Here is an 18,544-nt window from a genome sequence, read left to right on the forward strand (position 1 = left end):
TAGAAGTTTGAAAGAAAGTGGTCGATAATGTGAGGGCGTCGTTGGAAAGCGTGAGTGGGAGCAGCCAGGACTGATGACGCCTGTCACCAAGCCAGCTTCCACTCTGCCCCCTCCCTGCCAGTAGCGCTGATGAAATGTCCATCTTCCTAAAGTCCCCGCCTGACTCACCGTGGGTGAAGAGGGAAAGTTCAAGGGGACTCGGATTCCCGGAAAGGACCAACATAAAAAAGTTCACATCATAAATTAGCCTGATGTAATGAATGTCAGGTGAATTCAGCAATCAAAGTGAGCCAGTTGAGACGCTTTAAAGAATGACTTAAAAAAGAGGCAGCCTGCCACTAAATTGCCATTTCCTTTTCCGGTTCATATGCACTGCAACTGTGTTTCCGACTTTGTTTGTTTCTGTCAGCGCTGCTCTGAGGCAGGAGGATAGACTAAAAGCGGACTGCTTTAGAACAGAGGTGATTTTTCAAAACCATCAGGTTCGTGAAAAGCAAAAGGTGGCATGGGCATTCTCAGATGTATTTTCCAGCAGTATCAGATTTATCTGTGGGGTAATAAATGTGTGTACAGCCTAAAGGATGCAGAGCAGAAGAGGAAAGGGAGGGCACTGGGCAGGCTCATTATTGCAGACATTTGCAGTGGCTGCCTGTGTGAGGACCTAAGACTGTCCTTGCTTTCATCCAACACAATGCTCGGGGTAAGTGGGAAAGACCTGTGCCCAAGGCCATACAGAACAATACATACATACTGTTGTGAGCTAAGCATTGACGGAGTGTGGCATTCGGATAAGGTGATTTGGGTAAAATAATGTTCTCCCCTTCCCCACAAAGATCCACACCCCAGTTCCTGGAACTGGCCGTCTCATTCTATAGCAAAGGAGGATTAATGTCGCTGATCATTGGTCATCTCATGAAGAACATCATACTGAATGATCCTCTCCGACCCACTATAGCCATGACTGATAGTTAAGTACAGATGCAGGAGAGAAAGCCAGAGTCAAAAAGATGTTAAAGTGCTGGGCTATGATGACTCAGTCAGTAAAGGACCTTCTATGCAAGCCTGAGGATCTGGGCTGGACCCCCAGTACCCACATTAAAGCCCACCACAGAGGCATGTATCATCCATAGTACCAGTGCTCGGGAGGTGGAGGCAGGCAGATTTCTGGAGCTTTTTGGCCAACCCACCCGGCCAAATCAATAAACTCCAAATTCAGTGAGAGACCCTGAATCAAGAAAAGAGGTGGAGAGAGGACCCATGAGATGGCTCAGTGGGTAAAGGTGCCTGCCACCAAGGCTGATGACCCAAGTTCAAGTCTCAGGACTCACAATGTAGGAGAGAACTGATTCCGGAAAATTGTCCTCTGATCTCCACATGTACACTGTGGCACACTTGTGTACCACCCCCCCCACACACACACACACACAATAAATAAATAAAATATACTAATTATAAAAAAGGTGGACTACAGAAGAGAAAGACATTCAGTGTCAACCTCTGGCCTTCATGTACATGCACACACACATTACACACACACACACACACACACACACACACACACACACACACACTATTCTATTGGAGGAAGAGGCCACAAGCTAAGGAATGCAAATAACTTCAAGAAGCAGAAAAACAAGCAAGGAAATGAATAGACACCCCCTCCCTTGGTGATTCTAGAAGGAATAAAGCCTTTTAGAAAGCTTACTTTAATCCCAAAGAGATGCACTTTTGACATCTTGCCTCTGAACTCTTGAGTTAATACGTTTGTGGTGTTTTCCATTAAGATGCAATGAGAGGAAAGTAATAGAAGGGTGCTGAAGGAGAGAAAGAAAAACCAATGCCTGCTCTGTGGAGAAAGCAGCTCTTGAACCACTTACTAAAGACGGTAGAAGTAAGCCTGGCATAATTGTATACGCTTATAGTCCCAACTACTTGGGAAGCTGAGGCAGGAGGATTGTTTGAGCCTAGGAGTTTGAGAGCAGCCTAGACAACCTAGAAATACCTCATCTTAAAAAGCAAAGGCTGGGGTGTGTTAGCTTGCACCTGTAATCCCAGCATTTGGGAAGCAGAGGCAGGATTATACATTGAGGCCAGGCTGGGCTACATAGCAAGATCCTGTCTCAAAAAAGCAAAACAGGGTGCCTGGAGATATGACTCAGTCATTAAAAGCACCTGCTTTACAGCTGTGGGAGCCTGAGATTAGATCCAAATACCCAGGCAGGAAGCCAGCGTGCCCCTGTGCATGCCTGTAACCCCAGTGAGATGGCGTGTGGAGACAGGGAGGTCACTGGGACTTGCTGGCTGCCAGCCTAGCTGAAAATTGTGAACTTCAGGTTCAGGGAGAGACCCTGCCTCAAAGGAATAAGACAGAGAGTGAAAGAGAGGGTGCGTGCCCTCCACTGGTGGATGCACACAAGCACACACGTGTGCACAGCCACGAACACACACGCACACACACACACACCATACTCACATACACATAAACTCGGTAGATTGCTTACCTAGCCTGCGTGTAGCCTGAGGTTCGATCTCTAACAGCACATAGAAAGGAATAGAATGCTGTAACCCCAGCACTTGAGAGGTTGAGGAAGAAGATCAGAAATTGAAGATCATCCTCATCCACATAGTAAGTTCAAAGCCAGACAGGACTTCATCAGACACTGTGTGAAAACAAAACAGAAAAGAACAGTGAAAACGATATAGCAAGCAACACACACACACACACACACACACACACACACACACACACCACACACACGGTAATAACAGTAGAATTTTATTTTCTAGATACTACGCTAAGCTTTTATAGCCTTTTGTTAGTTCATGTGTCCTTACAGAAAGTCTGTGAAGTATTCTCTCACCTTTTACAGCTGAGAAAACTAGCTGGGCATAAATAACTAGTCCAGTCATTACACGAGCGGCTACAGCTAGTTCACTGTGGCCCTCTGACATGATGGCGGCTGATGCTTACGAGGTCTTAAAAGCACAGGTCGCGTGTGAAAGGTGCCACTGTTATCTCAGTCTTCTCAGGGTGGGTGGCATGTCATGATTTGTAGTTTTTCTGAGACCTAGATTTATCTGGCAAGCCATATGGCAGGATTGAAGAAGAAGCCGGAACCAGAAAACCCAGTCGGGACACTATAGCCCGCTGAGAGCTGATAAGAGCCTGGAAGGGAGTAGGAACACTGGGCGTGGCAGAAGCAGACAGATTGCATGGGCTGCTGCTGCGTAATCACAAATCCTATTTTGAAAGCCAAACTCCCCTTCCATACTCATTTCCCCTCCCTGTGATTAAGGTGCTACACTTCAGTGAGTTTAGGGTTTCTAATTAGAGTTAGAAAAAGGGCAGTGACCATGTAAACTGCTCTGGAGCGCCTCAGATTTGCCCTGCCGTAGTTCTGCAGAGGTTCTCTTTAATCTCCTGGCCTTTTAGTGAAGAGCACAGGTCTGTGGAACCTAAGTTTCACAAGAAATAGTGGAGGCCACAGCGTGGGGAGGGAGGCTCAGGGGTAGAGCGGCTACTCCCTTCCGACGATTCCGACGAGCAAAGCCTTGGGTTTGATCCCCAGCGCCGCAAGAAACTAGTTATTGGAAAACTTACACTTAGTAAAGCAATATTCCAGTCCCTGTAGGAACCCCAAAAGTGAGGGAAAGTCACTTTACAGACACATTGCCGCTCAAAGCTGGGCGGCAGAGGCAGGCAGATCTCTGAGTTCACGGCCAGCCTGGTCTGCACACATATGCAGAGGATGATCACTGGATTCTTAAAAACAGTGTATGTGTAGAATGCATTTCTTTTAATTATATTTACTTGGCGTGCGTGCGTGCGTGCGTGCGTGTGTGTGTGTGTGTGTGTTCATACCTGTGGAAGTCAGAGAACAACTTGTGGGAGTTGGTTCTCTTCTGCCACCATGGGGGTCCCAGAGATGGAACTTGGGTTGTCAGACTTGACAGCAAGCTCCTTGACCGCTGAACCGTCCCAAACACCCTAGTGTGTTTTCTATTTGTGTGTTTGAAGCTTTAGAAAAGCCTGTGAAACTCTCTATAACATGCAAAATTCCACCCACATTCTGTCTCTGTCGAATCAGCTTGCTCTCTTTTAGAGAGTCATCAAGGACTCTTTCTCTGTCGAATCAGCTTGCTCTCTTTTAGAGAGTCATCAAGGACTCATGAGCTCTGCATGTTTTTGTTCCGTCATATAATGGATGGGCTCGTTGTTTTATTTAAGCTGCTTATCATAAATAAAAAGCAATAGCATTGCTGGTCAAAGATCACCTTGGGTGGCTAATGATGGGGATATAATGCATATGAAGAATGTGTCATCAGGCAGTTTCTCGGTCATGTGCACATCACCGAGGGCCTGACCCGGAGCCAGGTGGTGGAGATCAGTTTCTAAGTGAAACCCCTCGATGCAGTCAAGAGATACAGTAGATGGAAGATGGATGCGGCTGCTGTGTGCTGTTTTAGAGTGAATTTGTATCGCTGAGAAGGAATACGCTCCAAAACAATGATTAAAAATAGAGGATAATAAATACCTAAACCAGCAATGTAGTCATCATCCTGTGGCCTGCTTAATTGCATGCGCTACTGCTCTCACGAGTGGCAGGGCATGGGGTGTGCTTATCAGCATCCTACAGATGTGTTGCATGGGGACAGTAGGAGAGGCATGGTGACTCAAAGTCTGAGGAACTTTCAGCTTCATTACATCATTTGGGACCACCACTGGATATGTGGTCTCTTGCAACCTTACACAGCACATGGCTAATCCTTTTTCAGATATATGCGCCCTCACATTAACATTTAATGATTAAAAGATTTGTATGGGATTGGTCCATGTTTTTGACATAACAGAATAAAGTGAATGTGGAGACAAGTGCATGTCTGTTCATCCTACATACTAAAGAGACTGAGGCATCATTTGAGGCCAGTGTAGGCTACATAGTAAGACTCTTAAAAAAAAAAAAAAAAAAAAAAAAAACAAAAAAAAAAACCACTGGGCATGGTGGTGAGCTTGGGAGGCAGAGACAGGCCGATCTCTGAGTTCTTAGCTAGTCTGGTCTATAGAGAGTTACAAACTAGCCAAAGCCATATGGTGAGACCCTGTCTGAAAATACACACACACACACACACACACACACACACACACACACATACACTCACACTCACACACGCACACACTCCAGGGCTGGTGAGATAGCTTTTTGGGTGAAAGTGCATGCTCCGCAAGCCCGATGACCTGGATTCAGTCTCCAGCTCCCAGCACAGAAGAGAACCAACTTCTGAACACCGTCCTTTGACGTCCATACATGTGCCATGGCATGTGCCCCCCCCACATGTACACACACACACACACACACCACACACATATACCACATACACCACACAGCGCACACACAAACAATAAAATCTAGACCAGTGGTTCTCAACCTTCCTAATGCCGTGACCCTTTAATATAGTTCTTCATGTTTTTGTAACCCCAACCATAAAATTACTTTCGTGGCTTCTTCAATTTTGCCACTGTTGTGATGTGATCTTAATGTAAATGTCTGTGTTTTTTGATGGTCTTAGGTGACCCCTGTGAAAGGCTCAATCAACTCCCAAAGGGTCAAGACCCACAGGTTGAGAACCACTGAATCAACATATCCAAGCACCCATACTAGAACTTGATATGCTTGGGAGTGTGATACAGACTCTCTTAAAGAGATTTTTTTCCCCCAATCATAGAGACATTTTGACACTACAGTGTGAGGTGTGGAAGAGATTCTCCTCACACAGCTTCCCACTCTGCTGTGAGTTTATCCTGTGTTCCTTCTGGAGATTGAGTCTTTCCCCTAATTTCAAAGAACAATGTAGGACCTTTCTTTCACTTCTGACTTCAGCTACTAAAGTAAGCTAGTCTCAACGAGGTTTGATTTTTCTATCCAGTTAAGTGATCAAAGCCAAATCATCAAAGCCTGAATATCTTACAACAGATTCTGGCAAGTTGTACGTTGGCCATTCTTCTTAAGTTTTAACCCAAGCAAAAGATGACATGTGCATTCTTATCATCTTTATTTCAAAGTGTTTGTCATCTTAGATTCAGAGTCATCCCCAATGGTAGGGTCTGTATGGTCATTCCCCAAAAGCTGCCCTTGTCAGAGGGGGCCCATCCGGTGTACCATCAAAACACATAAACATTGGACCATATGTGGTGGTAGATTAGATGAGAACGGCCCCCAGAGACACATCTATTTGAATACTTGGTCCCCAGTTGATGCAGCTCTTTGGAAAGGATTAGGTGTGGTGGCCTTGTTGGAGGAGGTGTGTTACTGGGGGTGGGCTCTGGGTCCCAGAACCAGAAGTTGTCACGGAAGGGAAGTATGTATAACCTGGAGTTCTCACGGAGCCTCAGGCCTAAGATAGCTTTCTACCACCCTGCTAATTTCTTCAGTCTCTACCATGTACCATATGGGTTCCCCCACACACCCCCACATCTTCCCACATTACAGAAACATCTGAAGACTACCAGCTCTGCTTTATTTTCTTTGTTCTGTTTGTGGTGGGATACTCTGCCATTTCAAATAGCTTTAATAACCAAGACATTAATAAATGAAGGAGTAGGACAGGGAATACAAGGTGTGTGTGTGCTAGTTATACAGTGTAGCTACAAATCCAGCAGGCTTTATGTGGTTATGCATTATAGCTACAGAATCCAACCACGTATAACCATGACCTAAGCCGTCACCCTTTTCTTGGCGCATTCTGAGGTTTAATTCTGAGGTGCATTCTGTGATATGCAGTATTTGACAGATAAATCTTTGGGGCTTTTTATTTTTAGTGATTCTTCATGGTAAGCCTTTGAGTCCATAGTTATTCATATCATTGCCAAATATGCCTAAGCCCAGAACCCCTCTTCCTGCACATACATTCTTTTTTCTTTTCTTTTCTTTCTTTTTTTTTGTTTGTTTGTTTGTTTGTTTGTTTGTTTGTTTGTTTTTGGTTTTTCGAGACAGGGTTTCTCCGTGTAGTTTTGGTGCCTGTCCTGGATCGCTCTGTAGCCCAAGCTGGCCTGAAACTCACAGAGATCCACCTGGCTCTGCCTCCCGAGTGCTGGGATTAAAGCCGTGCGCCACCACCACCCAACTGTGCACATACATTCTTTTCCCATTATTTAAAATTTAGAGAGGTTTTTAAAGAAATGGAGAACATATCAGAAAGTCTTTAATTTGAAATAAATGAAATTCATACTCTTTCAGCACTGTGAATGACCCAAGATAAAATTTCCATGTTTGCTCTCAGTCTGTTCATGCTCTCCTTAAGGTTTCATCCAACTGCTTTGTTTACTGTTGGCAAGGAAGGAGACCCTGACTCTGCTCTCCGTGGTTTGTTTTGTTCAGTCGTGGCTTTGGGACAGAAATAATCACAATATATTTCTTGACAGTTGCACAATATTCTTCCCTGTTGTGAAAATTGCTTTGCTTAAAATAGAAATGCATAAACTATGAGGCTATTTGAAAAGTATAAACATAAGACAGAGACAACACACACACATTCCACGAATTTATATGCGTTATAGCTAAAAGATGACAGATCGCCAAATGTGAAGTGAGTTTATCTGTATCCTTTGGGGAAAGAGGATCAGGGCGAGGACGTGTTTTTCAATTTGTTCCTAATGTTGAAAGTTGAGTGTCTGGGGATATTGTAAGCAGTGGATAATTTATCCTCACATCATCATGGTGTGGGTTCCTAGGAGTAACACATTATAAACACTGCATATGTATTGACATAGGAATCTGATCCGTAATACTGTGGGAAGGAAGGCATTTGTATTTTCTTAGAGCAGAAAGTACCGAAATGACCATAGGATTTCCTGATTGAACCAAGGATGGAGGAGAGTTGTGAGCCATCCGCTTCCTGAGTGGCCACATTCCAGATGTGCAGACTGGTCATAACACATCTGCCAATCAGAATGGGCCCTGCAGGGAAGCCCTTGGATGCTGAGGCTTGTTTACAGGCTCATGACTCTGTTTCTCCCTCCTCCTGTGTGTTGTGCCACTGGGAAGATTAGTGAGGGATCATGCTAGCGCATGCCTAGATAAACAAACTGCCTGAAACCAGGATCGACACTGGAACCTCGGCATCCTGGGCAGAGTTTTAGCTCATTGCTAGCCACAGGTAAGAGCTGTTGCTTTGTTGAGAGGATAACTCCTTTTGAGAAGTTTCTGGCTTTACCTTTGTTAACAAAACAAGCAGGCTAAAAGATACCAAGGATTGCTATGACTTCAGTACTCAACAAGTGGAAAGTCTGCTGTGGTTTTTGCTTAAGGGAGGAGTAGACTGAGCACATTAAGGCCGTTTTTAAAGGTACGGTAACATTCAGTGTGTAGAAATTAGACCCAGAAACATTGGCATTGTACACTTAGAGGGCAGAGCATCTAAACAAGCACGTTTTACCATGAATCTCGCTCCTACTTGTTTGGAAAATGGTGTCTTAATATACTCTAATTCTTTGGCTTAAAAAGGCATTTCTTGGGTGGATGAGATGGCTCGGTGGATAAAAGTGCTGCAGCGAGTGAGAGTTCTTGTCACGTAAGACCGCTGACTGTGTCTAGTCCCTGGAACCCACAGTGGAAAGGAAGAACTGATGCCTGTGAAAGTTGCACACACGCACACACACACACACGAATAACACAGAGTATCTCTTTTTTATTATAAACCCAATGCAGAAAGATGGAACATTCCTGCACCTTAGTGTGTCTTACACTTTCCTCCCTTCCTTCTTAGGGTCCAGTCTTAGCATGCTCCCTGTCCTGCTCCACCAGCAAGGAAATTATGAAACTGGGGGTGGGGCTTGTTGGCTAATCTTTGCTTTGTCTTTAAATTAATTCAACCTTGTTAGTATTGATTCAGATGATGTTTCAGAAAAGCGTGTTTTGATAGTATTCCTGTGTGGTTCCTTGTAACATCGGGTAGGGCTGTGTTGTGGTTTGTTTATTTCTTTCAGTGTTGATTTTTGCTTTAACACTGAGGCGTTCTTCAGTTTCCTATCTTGTTTTGAAGCATTTACCAGGGAATGATTGTTACTTGGACTCAAATGAGCACCTTGGGTGTTTTGTGGCTCTCGTTCATGGGACGGTTTTCGAGTTGATTCATATAGTGTTCTGAACTCTTACATGCAGCTGCCTTTCTCACCCGGAGCACAGTTGACATCTTAGGGCGTTGTCCTGTCACTTTTGGACAGTGAACAGCATCTCTGGTCTCTTATCCGTAGAGCTCCTTCCTGCTCTGTGTGACAACTGGGATGTTTATATGTACCACATTATAGCTAATTATCCACAAAACATTCTTGAATGTTCTGGATGGGAGAGAGTTAAGGCTGTACTGGTCTTGGTGTGTCTGCAGATGTTGCCAGATGCTCATTTTGCTCCCTCCCATTCTGTCCGGAGCTCCTGCCAACCATGATTCATGGAATGATTTTTTGGAGCTGAGTAATCTGTGGCTTTTCAGTTTCCTTACTTTCTTTAGCTAAATCTTTTTAGTTTCAGCAAAGCCTTTAACACAGCAAAGATCTTCTAAAACAAAAATCTGAAACATTTTTCGAGTAGAAGATTTTAACAAACCATCAAAAACTTTTATGTGTCCTATGTTGCGTGTTTTTGACGCCCGAGTCAGACAGATCCTCTCCACTCCATTGAAGAACACTGGAAAAAATACAGCTACCCCAAACAGTCCTTTGTGAGACCCAGTGGTGTGGCAGCTGGAACACGCAGCCTCTTTCCTGTGACTTGAACGCCTGTGTTGACTTGTGACTGTCTTCTTTCTTTACAGATCGCAACGAGCGACATAAGCCAGAGCATCGTTCTTCAAGGTATGAGTTTATAGTATTTAATGATTCTGTTTAAAGTTCCTTGTTTGAAAAACTATTTGGGAGCAATGAAACTGTCCTTTTTAGGTTGACTGTTATATTGAACTCGGTTATGGCGTCAGAGAAACTTCACAAGAGAAATGTTGTTCATTCTCTGAACAAAACCCTGTGACATCACTGAGTGAGTGGGCAGTGTTTTACACTGAGGACTCCTTTCAGGGACAGATGAAACATTCTCATTTTCTTCCTTTTGTAACTCATTTCCCTCTCCTCCTTCTAACCAATATTTTAAAATACACGTTGCTTGATTACAGCATTAACACAGACTCAACATAGAAACACAGAAAATATGTTTTAGATGTTAAATCGTTGTGTGTGTATGTCAATGATGTATGCATATGGGGTCGGGGTACATGCTGCACCGTGCGCGGGTTAGGGACAGCTCTGAGGCGCCAGTTCTCTTCTTCCACCTTTATGTGGGGCCCAGGATGGAATTCAGGTTGTCAGGATTCTATGGCAAGTACCTTTACCTGCTGAGCCATTTTGTTTTGTTTTGTTTTTGTTTGTTTGTTTTGTTTTGAGTCAGGGTTTCTCTGTGTTGCCCTGGCTCTCCTGCAACTTGATATGTAGACCAGACTGGCCTTGAACTCACAGAGATTCTGCCTCCCTAGCACTGGGATTAAAGCTGTGCCCCACCACGGCCGACATTTTTTATAATTACAAAGCATTAAAAAACAAACAAACAAACAAACAACAACAAAAAACCAACCTTCACCAGCACCAAAGAATATTTCTAAAAATCCTTTCAGACTTGGAAGAGTAGAAACTGACTTCCTCTCTTTCTCTTTTAAGTAAGACTAGAAGGTTATTATAGATATTTTTAATCAATTTCTAGAAAACTATAACTTTTCTACTATTACTTCTCATTGGTCTATACTTCATTACTCTTTCTTTACATTTTATTTTGTGGAAAGTGGTAAAGTAGTGATAATACATTTATTAGGTTTACTGGTAAACTATACCCTAATACTTTTTCACAGCGTCAAATCCTAATGTGTACTGAGCTCAGTGAATCAAAATATAAAATCTCTGGAAACTCCCCGTTGTCCGTCAAATCAGTGAGAGTTTATCTGAAAGGAGAGCATAGCAGAGTGTAATATTGGCCTTTCTTCAGGTTAATATACACATTATAATTCACTCTTTGTACATGCTGGTTCTGAGTCTTGACAGGCATAAAAATTATTACTATATTATTATATATTTGTGTGTGTGCATGTGTGTGGATGTGGTGGGTGTGCATGTGTGTGTGTCCATGTGGTGGGTGTGCATGTGTGTGCATGTGGTGAGTGTGCTTTGTATGTGCATGTGGTGGGTGTGCATTGTGTGGGTGTGCGTGGCATGGCATGGGTGTGGAGATCAGAGTGCAACTTGGGAGGTGTTTGCTCTCTCCTGCGTTGTTCTTTGGATCAAACCCAGGCTGTCAGGCTTAGTGGCAAGCTCTTTACCTGCTGGGCCATCTTGAGTTCCCTGTAAGTTAGATTTTTTTTTTTCCAAATACAAAATTAAAAAAGAAGAAAAGCAATGGAAGAGAACTCTGAGAGCATATTGCATGGCATGGTCCTTGTGAGGTCAGAAGAAAACTTTGGGGAGTCAGTTCTTTCCTTCCACTGTGGGTTACCAGTAACTCAGATTTTCAGGCTTGGCTGCAAGCACCTTTACCTGCTAGGCCATCTCATTGGCCCATGATGCCACAAAGTTGGAAGAGTAAATTCTAAAAATAGTTAGAATAGCACAAACCAAGATTCATGAGACCCTTAGCACACCGAAGGTTGAGATGAATTGAGCAGTATAAATTTTAATATAACACAGATCCTTATACTGAAACATAAGAGACATAGAAAAGATAGGAGGGGGTAGAATTTTAAGCAGCACATTTTTAAAAATGTGAAGATTTAGCTCTTTGTAGATTTACCATGAGTGAGAACCTTCGAGATTGTTTCCATACCCCTCAAAGATTTGTGCTATTGGATTATATGAAAGGAAAGGAGCCTTGGTGCCCTGGGTTCAACGACCTTTCAAATACACAGTATACCATGGAGTGGATATATTGATTTAATATGGATATATTAAAAAACGAAGTAGGATCTCACTCCCTGTCCCAGAGAGCTCACTCCGAAAGTCTGGAGTGGGTCCTTGAAGAGTATGAGTTAATCAAGGCCTCTGGCGTTTCTGGTGCACAGCCAGGCTGGGGCTGTCTGGTCCCAGAGGCAGCTGCTGACTTGAGACAGGTAGAGGGGAACACAGCCGAATCATGGGAAGATGGAGACAGTGTAACCTATTCAATTGGTAGGTGTTTGGGACAGAAATGGTGTCTGGCTTCCAAAACTGGAGACTGACATATAAAAGAGACCAGAAGACTCGTTCTTCGTGGTTATTGTCCCTACGTAAGGGTCGTCCTGAAATTTGGAGGCATGGCTGATTTCGAGTCTGGAAGGGAAAAGTATAAAGTGAGTCTTGACTCCCATTAGAAACGAAAAGATAGGAAGCGCCCAACTGAAGGAGTTGTGGAAAAACACACACTGGGGTCTTGGGGAGACGGCCCACTCAGCAGTGGGGCTTGGGGAGACGGCCACTCAGCAGTGGGGGGGGAGAGGCCACTCAGCAGTGGGGGCCTTGGGGAGACGGCCCACTCAGCAGTGGGGGCCTTGGGGAGACGGCCCACTCAGCAGTGGGGGCCTTGGGGAGACGGCCCACTCAGCAGTGGGGGCCTTGGGGAGACGGCCCACTCAGCAGTGGGGGTCTTGGGGAGACGGCCCACTCAGCAGTGGGGGCCTTGGGGAGACGGCCCACTCAGCAGAGCGCTTGCTGTGCCCACACAGGACCTGAGCTGGATTTCCAGCACCTACCTGTCTTCAAAACCAACAAACCAACTAACAAAATCCAGGTGTGGCCACGGGCCGTCATCCCTGGGACCGTGAAGACGGGAGGGCCCCAGGCTTGCTGACAGCCAGCTTAGCCATTCAGTGAGCTCCAGGGTCAGTGAGAGACCCTTCTCAGAAACTAAGAAGGGGAGCCATTAATAAAGACACCTGATGTTGATTTCTGCTCTCTCTCTCTCTCTCTCTCTCTCTCTCTCCTCTCACACTCTCTACACACACACACACACACACACACACATACATACACATAGTACATTTTGGAGGATACTCAAATAAATTTGGAATGATTTGAGTTTTTTAAAAATAAGATAATAGATTTTAAATATATACATCTCTATATTTTATATATTTACATGTATATATTTACATGAATATATTTGCAACAGGGTCTCACTACGTAACCCTGGCTGGTCTTAAACTCCCAGAGATCCTTCTGCCTCTGCCTTCTAAGTGCTGGGATTCAAAGCATGGAACACTGTGCCTGGCTGGATTACAATACACTGGAATTTTTAAAAACCGTGTAGAAGGATCGGTAGCATTAGGAAACCATCGATGTGCCGTTTTCAGTGCAGTTGTTGATGAGGCGAGGGTCACTGGTGACAGTTTACACCCTGGTAGCGTTCTTGGGGAGCTGCTATGTGTATGGTCTTAAAAGATCACCCCACAGCAGAGGTTTTGGTTGCACAAGGGTAAGTCGCCACCTTCATCAAATGGTCGCCATATCTGTCATCAACAGCAAGAGCCTGGCGGTCTTCAGATGGAGCATTCAGCCGCACGCAGAGTGCTTTAGATGACAGACCTAACAGAGAGTGGGTGGGCTCTGGAGTGTAGTGTCTTGAAAAACACGAAGAGGCTGAGAGAAAGTTTTACAAAAAAAAAATAATAATAATAATAAAAAGCTAAAAGAGCCAGATGTGGTAAACACCTGTAATCTCAGCTCTCAGGGAGTAGAGAAAGGAGGATTCTGAGTTCCAAGCCAGCCTCATACATACATACATGCATGCATACATACATACATACATACACACATATGATTAAAAGAGGCATTCGTAAGTAAATGTGGTGTGTGCATTTGATTTTTAAAAATTGAGATTAAAAAAGAATACCCTCCCCCCCCACACACACAAAACACAAAAAAATAAAAGAAAATTTAAAACAACTCGATTTTTAAAGAAATTGGAGGCGTGGCAACTAGAGAGGCTTCAGTAGGGATTTTGTTTGTAAACCTTGCTTGTTTAGGTAGAGAATAAAAATGTCATTCTCGGTAGACAGATCCCAGAGTATCGGGGGTGACATGTTTTATGTTTACAGTCTACTCTCAAATAATTCATGGCAGAAAAACAGGGGCAGATGAAGAAGCAGATGTGTCACAGGAGATATTAGTGACTTGTGCATAGAAGAAAGGCGTATGTGTGTGAGTTTTATTACTTCTTCAGTCTTTTTATAGACCTGAACAGTTGTCATGCAGGTCTTTAGGCAGGTACACGTGTGAGCATCTGCACGGAGGTCAACCTTTGTTCTGTCCACCATTTCATTTTAAGACAGTCTTTCAGGGTACCTGCAGCTCACTCCTTCGCCTAGGCTGGCTGAGCAGCGAGCCCCAGGGATTCACCTGGCTCTACGTCCCCAGACCTGGGCTTGCTAACACACCTGGCTTTGGACACCGGGGTTCGAACTCAGGGCCTCATGCATAGCAAGCCATTTCACGAGTGAGCTGTCTCCAAGCCCTGACTTGAACATTTCAGAGTAGAAAGTAGCAGTGGAAAGAACTGCCTGAGTGTTCACAAAAGTCCCGGGAGACGAATGTGCCTCCGAGGGCAGAACTTTAAGGGGAATGGATCTCTACACAGTGTGAGGAAGCATTTCCTGTCAGAGCTGATCAAAGAGAGGCTGTTCCGCGAGCAAACACTGTGAAGGAAAGCTAACAGAGCTGGCGCTGGGGAGAAAATAGAAAAAGATCCTGGGTGACTAAGCTATTCTTCAGTTGTGTCAGCCTCTCGCTTGCTTAACAACACATAACTATTTGTTTGGGGGAATCTGGCTCCTGAGGTGGAGCTGGGTTCAAAGGAAGGGACTGACAGAAATTGAAGACAGTGGAATCATGTATCTGAGTGATCAAGACTGGCAGTAGCTGACCCCACTGAATAAAAGGTAGAGAGGCTGCGTGGAGGAAAACAGTGACTTGAGTTGGAAAAGCTTGGCCCTTGGCTTTATTTATTCACTGCAACCCACACACAGCTGCCTTTTAGGGTACACTCAGCCTCTTTCTTGTTTGCTTGAGACAGACTTTCTTATGTTTAAATCGCCTCTTAAACTCACTCCGTAAGTCCAGGCCGCCCTTCCGTTGGAGAGTCTCCTGACTCAGTCCCTCATTGCCCTTGGTTCACACTCCGCTTCTTCAGATGGACTTTTAGATGCTGGTGTTTACGTCTCAGCTGTTTCTGTACGTTGCTGTTTTAAAGTGGACTGTTTTGCTCATCCACTGCTCAAGGAGCCACGGCCAGCTGTATCTTGCTGACGTCAGCATTCTCTCCATCACAGTGGACATTTCTGTCCCTGGGGCTTTGATGGCGGAAAGCTTTGAGAGAGAGCCATTGATCACTGGCAAAGCCCGGAAGTGTGGGATCACTGGGGCTTCAGACCTTCATGCACTCCCTTCAGGGCAGCATTGCCGTCACCGGGATGGGTTCCACAGGGTCACTCTCCCTCCATTAGAGCAGGACCCAGGTCAGCTCAGACCAGATCCCTAAGGGCAATAGGAGCCTAGAGCGTGTGCCACCCACTGAGGGGTGAGAGTAAAACAGAGACCTGGAGACTCTCAGCTCAGTCCTTCCTTTCCCGGGAAGAGTCAAGGTTTGCAGGCTGGATTTCTATGTTCTCCTTTCACACTTTAAAAACAACAACAACAAAACCCCCGTGTGTAGAACAGAGCCTTCTTTCATCTTTTCCTTTGGAGGTCAGGCCCAACTCCAGCCTGGGCTGCGGCTGTTAAAACACACTAACTAACCCTGCAAATTCCTAGGTTCGGAGTGAGGGGCGGGGTGTCGCAGATGTCTCTCTTTAGGTTGCCAGGTGAAAAGGCGTAGTACCTTTGATACACGAATACTCTGACAGAAAGTAACTTAGGGGAGGAAGGGTTGGTTTGGTTTATAGTTACAGATTGCAGCCCATTGTTTTAGAGAAGTTAAGTAGGAACTTGGAAGCCGCCAGTCACATCGCAGCCACAGTTACAAGCCGAGAGGAACGACGGGACCCATGCCGCCTGTTGAGGGCTCCTTGCTCAGGGAATGGTGCCTCCCAAAGGGGCTGGGTCTCTCCTGTATGAATTAACCATCAAGACAATCCCCTAAATAGTCCTACATCAACTAGCAGTCAAGACAGCCTGACAGGAATAGTCCCTCAACTGAGGCTGGTCTTCCCAAGTGAATTAGTTAATTTTCTGCTGTTGTGAGAAAACATCATGGCCAAGGCAACTTATAGAGGAGGGTTCATTTTGCTTCAAGTTCTAGATGGGGAGGGTCCACAATGGTGGCGACATCATGGCGGAAGGTGGCAGGTCTGGAGGCAGCAGAGAAGCCAAGAGCTCACATCTTGAACCGCAAACGCCACAAAGCGGAGAGAGTGAACGGGAGGTGGCCTGGGGCTTTTCATCCAAAGCCCGCCTCCAGTGACATACTTCCTCCAGCAAGGCTAGGCCACCTAAATCTTCCCCAAACAGTGCGCCAACTGGGAACCAAGTGTTCAGATGCCTGAGACTGTGGGGGACACATTTTTCAGTCAGACTACCACACCAGGTGATTCTAGGTTGGCAAGTTGACACCATAAAGTAGCCATGACAGGCGCTTCAGCGTTAGGAGAATGTGAAAGGCTCTTTTCCCCTTTATTCTGTGTGCACATTAGGTGGCTTTCTTATTTCTCATCAGCCTCTAAGCCAGTGGTTCTCAACCTTCCCTTTAATACAGTCCCTCATGTTGTGGTGACCGCCCCCAGCCATAAATTTGCTTTTTGCTACTTCATAACTGAAGTTTTGCTATGGTATGAATCGTAGTGTAAATATCTGATGTGCAGGATAGCTGACCTGTGACTCGCAGGTTGAGAACCACAAGTCCTGTGCTGTTATATTCCCACTATCAATTCTTCATTCCATGTCCATGGGAAAAAGACATACATTCTCCTTTTCTGGTTCTTCTAAGTCAGTGTGATTCAAGGAGGGTGGGGTAAAACTGAAAGATTCTGACAGGGTAAGAAACAAAATTTGGAGAGAGAGATACAGAGTTGTGCCTGATTGTCGATTTAGAGTCTGCTCATGGCATTTTTTTATAGGTATGATATATAATACCTTTAAGTACCAGATAGGCTTCTATTACCATTGTCATGGCTATGGATCCTAATCCTAAAATTCCTTAAGGATGATGTCTGAGAAAGTGCAATGGTACAGTAGTCAATGCCAGGCTTCACCCTCTCCCAAGAGTTACTCTCCCAACTGTGTGAGGATGGGGCAGGAGGACTGGACATGAGGCATATTAGCAGATCAGCATGGTTAAGGCACCACTGAGGGAGGCTTCGATGGAAACCTCAGTGAAATCGCCTTGACCTGTTTTAGAGCATCACCCAGCCAACTGTGTCATCGAGAGAAACAAAGGCACCCTGCAAAGGGTTAACAGCCTCACAATTACTTTTGTTGTTTTAGTAAATGAAGATCCTCTGTTGATGTACAACTCCGGGCCGGAGCTGGAGAAGGATGAAGCGTTTGCTCAGATGGAGCTCTTTTATTCTGGAACGATAAACCCAGGGTTTTAGTCCTGCATTCCTTAGCGCAGCGAGTTGTTTGTGACATCACAGCCAGCTGCCAAGGCTTGTGGCCCCTCTGGGTTTTTAGCAGCCCTTTGTCCTCGGGGTGGAGAGGGCGGGCACAGACTTAGAGAAAGTGGACTGATGCAGTAGCTGATGTCTGACCCGATTTCAGTACACACTGTTTCACCCTAGCCTTGTCTTCTCATTTAAATTGTGGGACACTTGTCTTAGAGGCTGGTCTCTATGTCTCCCAAACACAATTTCAAGAGGACTTAATTTGGGGGCTGGAGAGATGGCTTAGCCTTTAAGAGTGCTTCCTGCTCTTTCAGGACTGTTTTCCCGGTTCTCGGTTCCCAGCACCCACGTTGGGCCCCTCACAACTGCTTCTAACTCCAGCTCCAGATAATCTGGCACCCTCTTCTGACTTCTACAGGCACTTGCACTCAGGTGCACATACCCACACATAAAAATTTAAAATAAACCTTTTTTTAAGGACTTGAGTTAGTTTCAAAAGTCTACCCTAATTCAAAGTAAGGCAATAGGGAAGGCTTTATCTCATTTTAAATATTGGATCTACAGTATTTTTTTAAAGTTAAGATTTATCTTTTCCCCCTCCACAGATCCAAGCCTTCACAACAAATATAATTCTAAGTTATTTACAAACTCTGCTCATCTTTTAGGTATCCAGAAACAGAAGCCAATCCGTTGTCACTTTGAATAGAGATGAATAGTCCACACCCAGGAATGATCTTTGACCAAAATTTAATCGTCTCTATTGTTCTCTTAATTCTAGAAGAGCATGTTTCTCCCAGCAGAAACATTCACAAATACTAATGAGAGCATTTTTTAAATATATAAAGTGCTTTATAAAAGTCTTAAGTGAGATCTCTAGTACACATCAAATTAAATTTTTATTTAAATTCGTAACTTTCTCCCCCAGACACGGCTATTAATAACATCTAGAAAA

General features: G+C 44.7%; 1 protein-coding gene across 2 annotated transcripts in view; it reads left to right on the top strand.

Annotated features, from left to right (window-relative positions):
- Sh3d19 (SH3 domain containing 19) overlaps positions 1–18,544 on the top strand; it is a 169,375-nt gene that overhangs the window by 68,619 nt on the left and 82,212 nt on the right. The window contains exon 2 of one of the 2 annotated variants that reach the window (XM_037206704.1): positions 9,808–9,847. In XM_037206704.1, coding sequence (XP_037062599.1) covers positions 9,808–9,847 — 40 coding nt within the window. Of the gene's footprint in view, positions 1–9,807; positions 9,848–18,544 lie in introns of those variants that run through there. The other variant, XM_028858694.2, reaches the window with a different exon arrangement.

This window comes from Peromyscus leucopus, chromosome 6, assembly GCF_004664715.2.
Source record: "Peromyscus leucopus breed LL Stock chromosome 6, UCI_PerLeu_2.1, whole genome shotgun sequence".
In the NCBI taxonomy this organism is placed as follows: Eukaryota; Metazoa; Chordata; class Mammalia; order Rodentia; family Cricetidae; genus Peromyscus; species Peromyscus leucopus.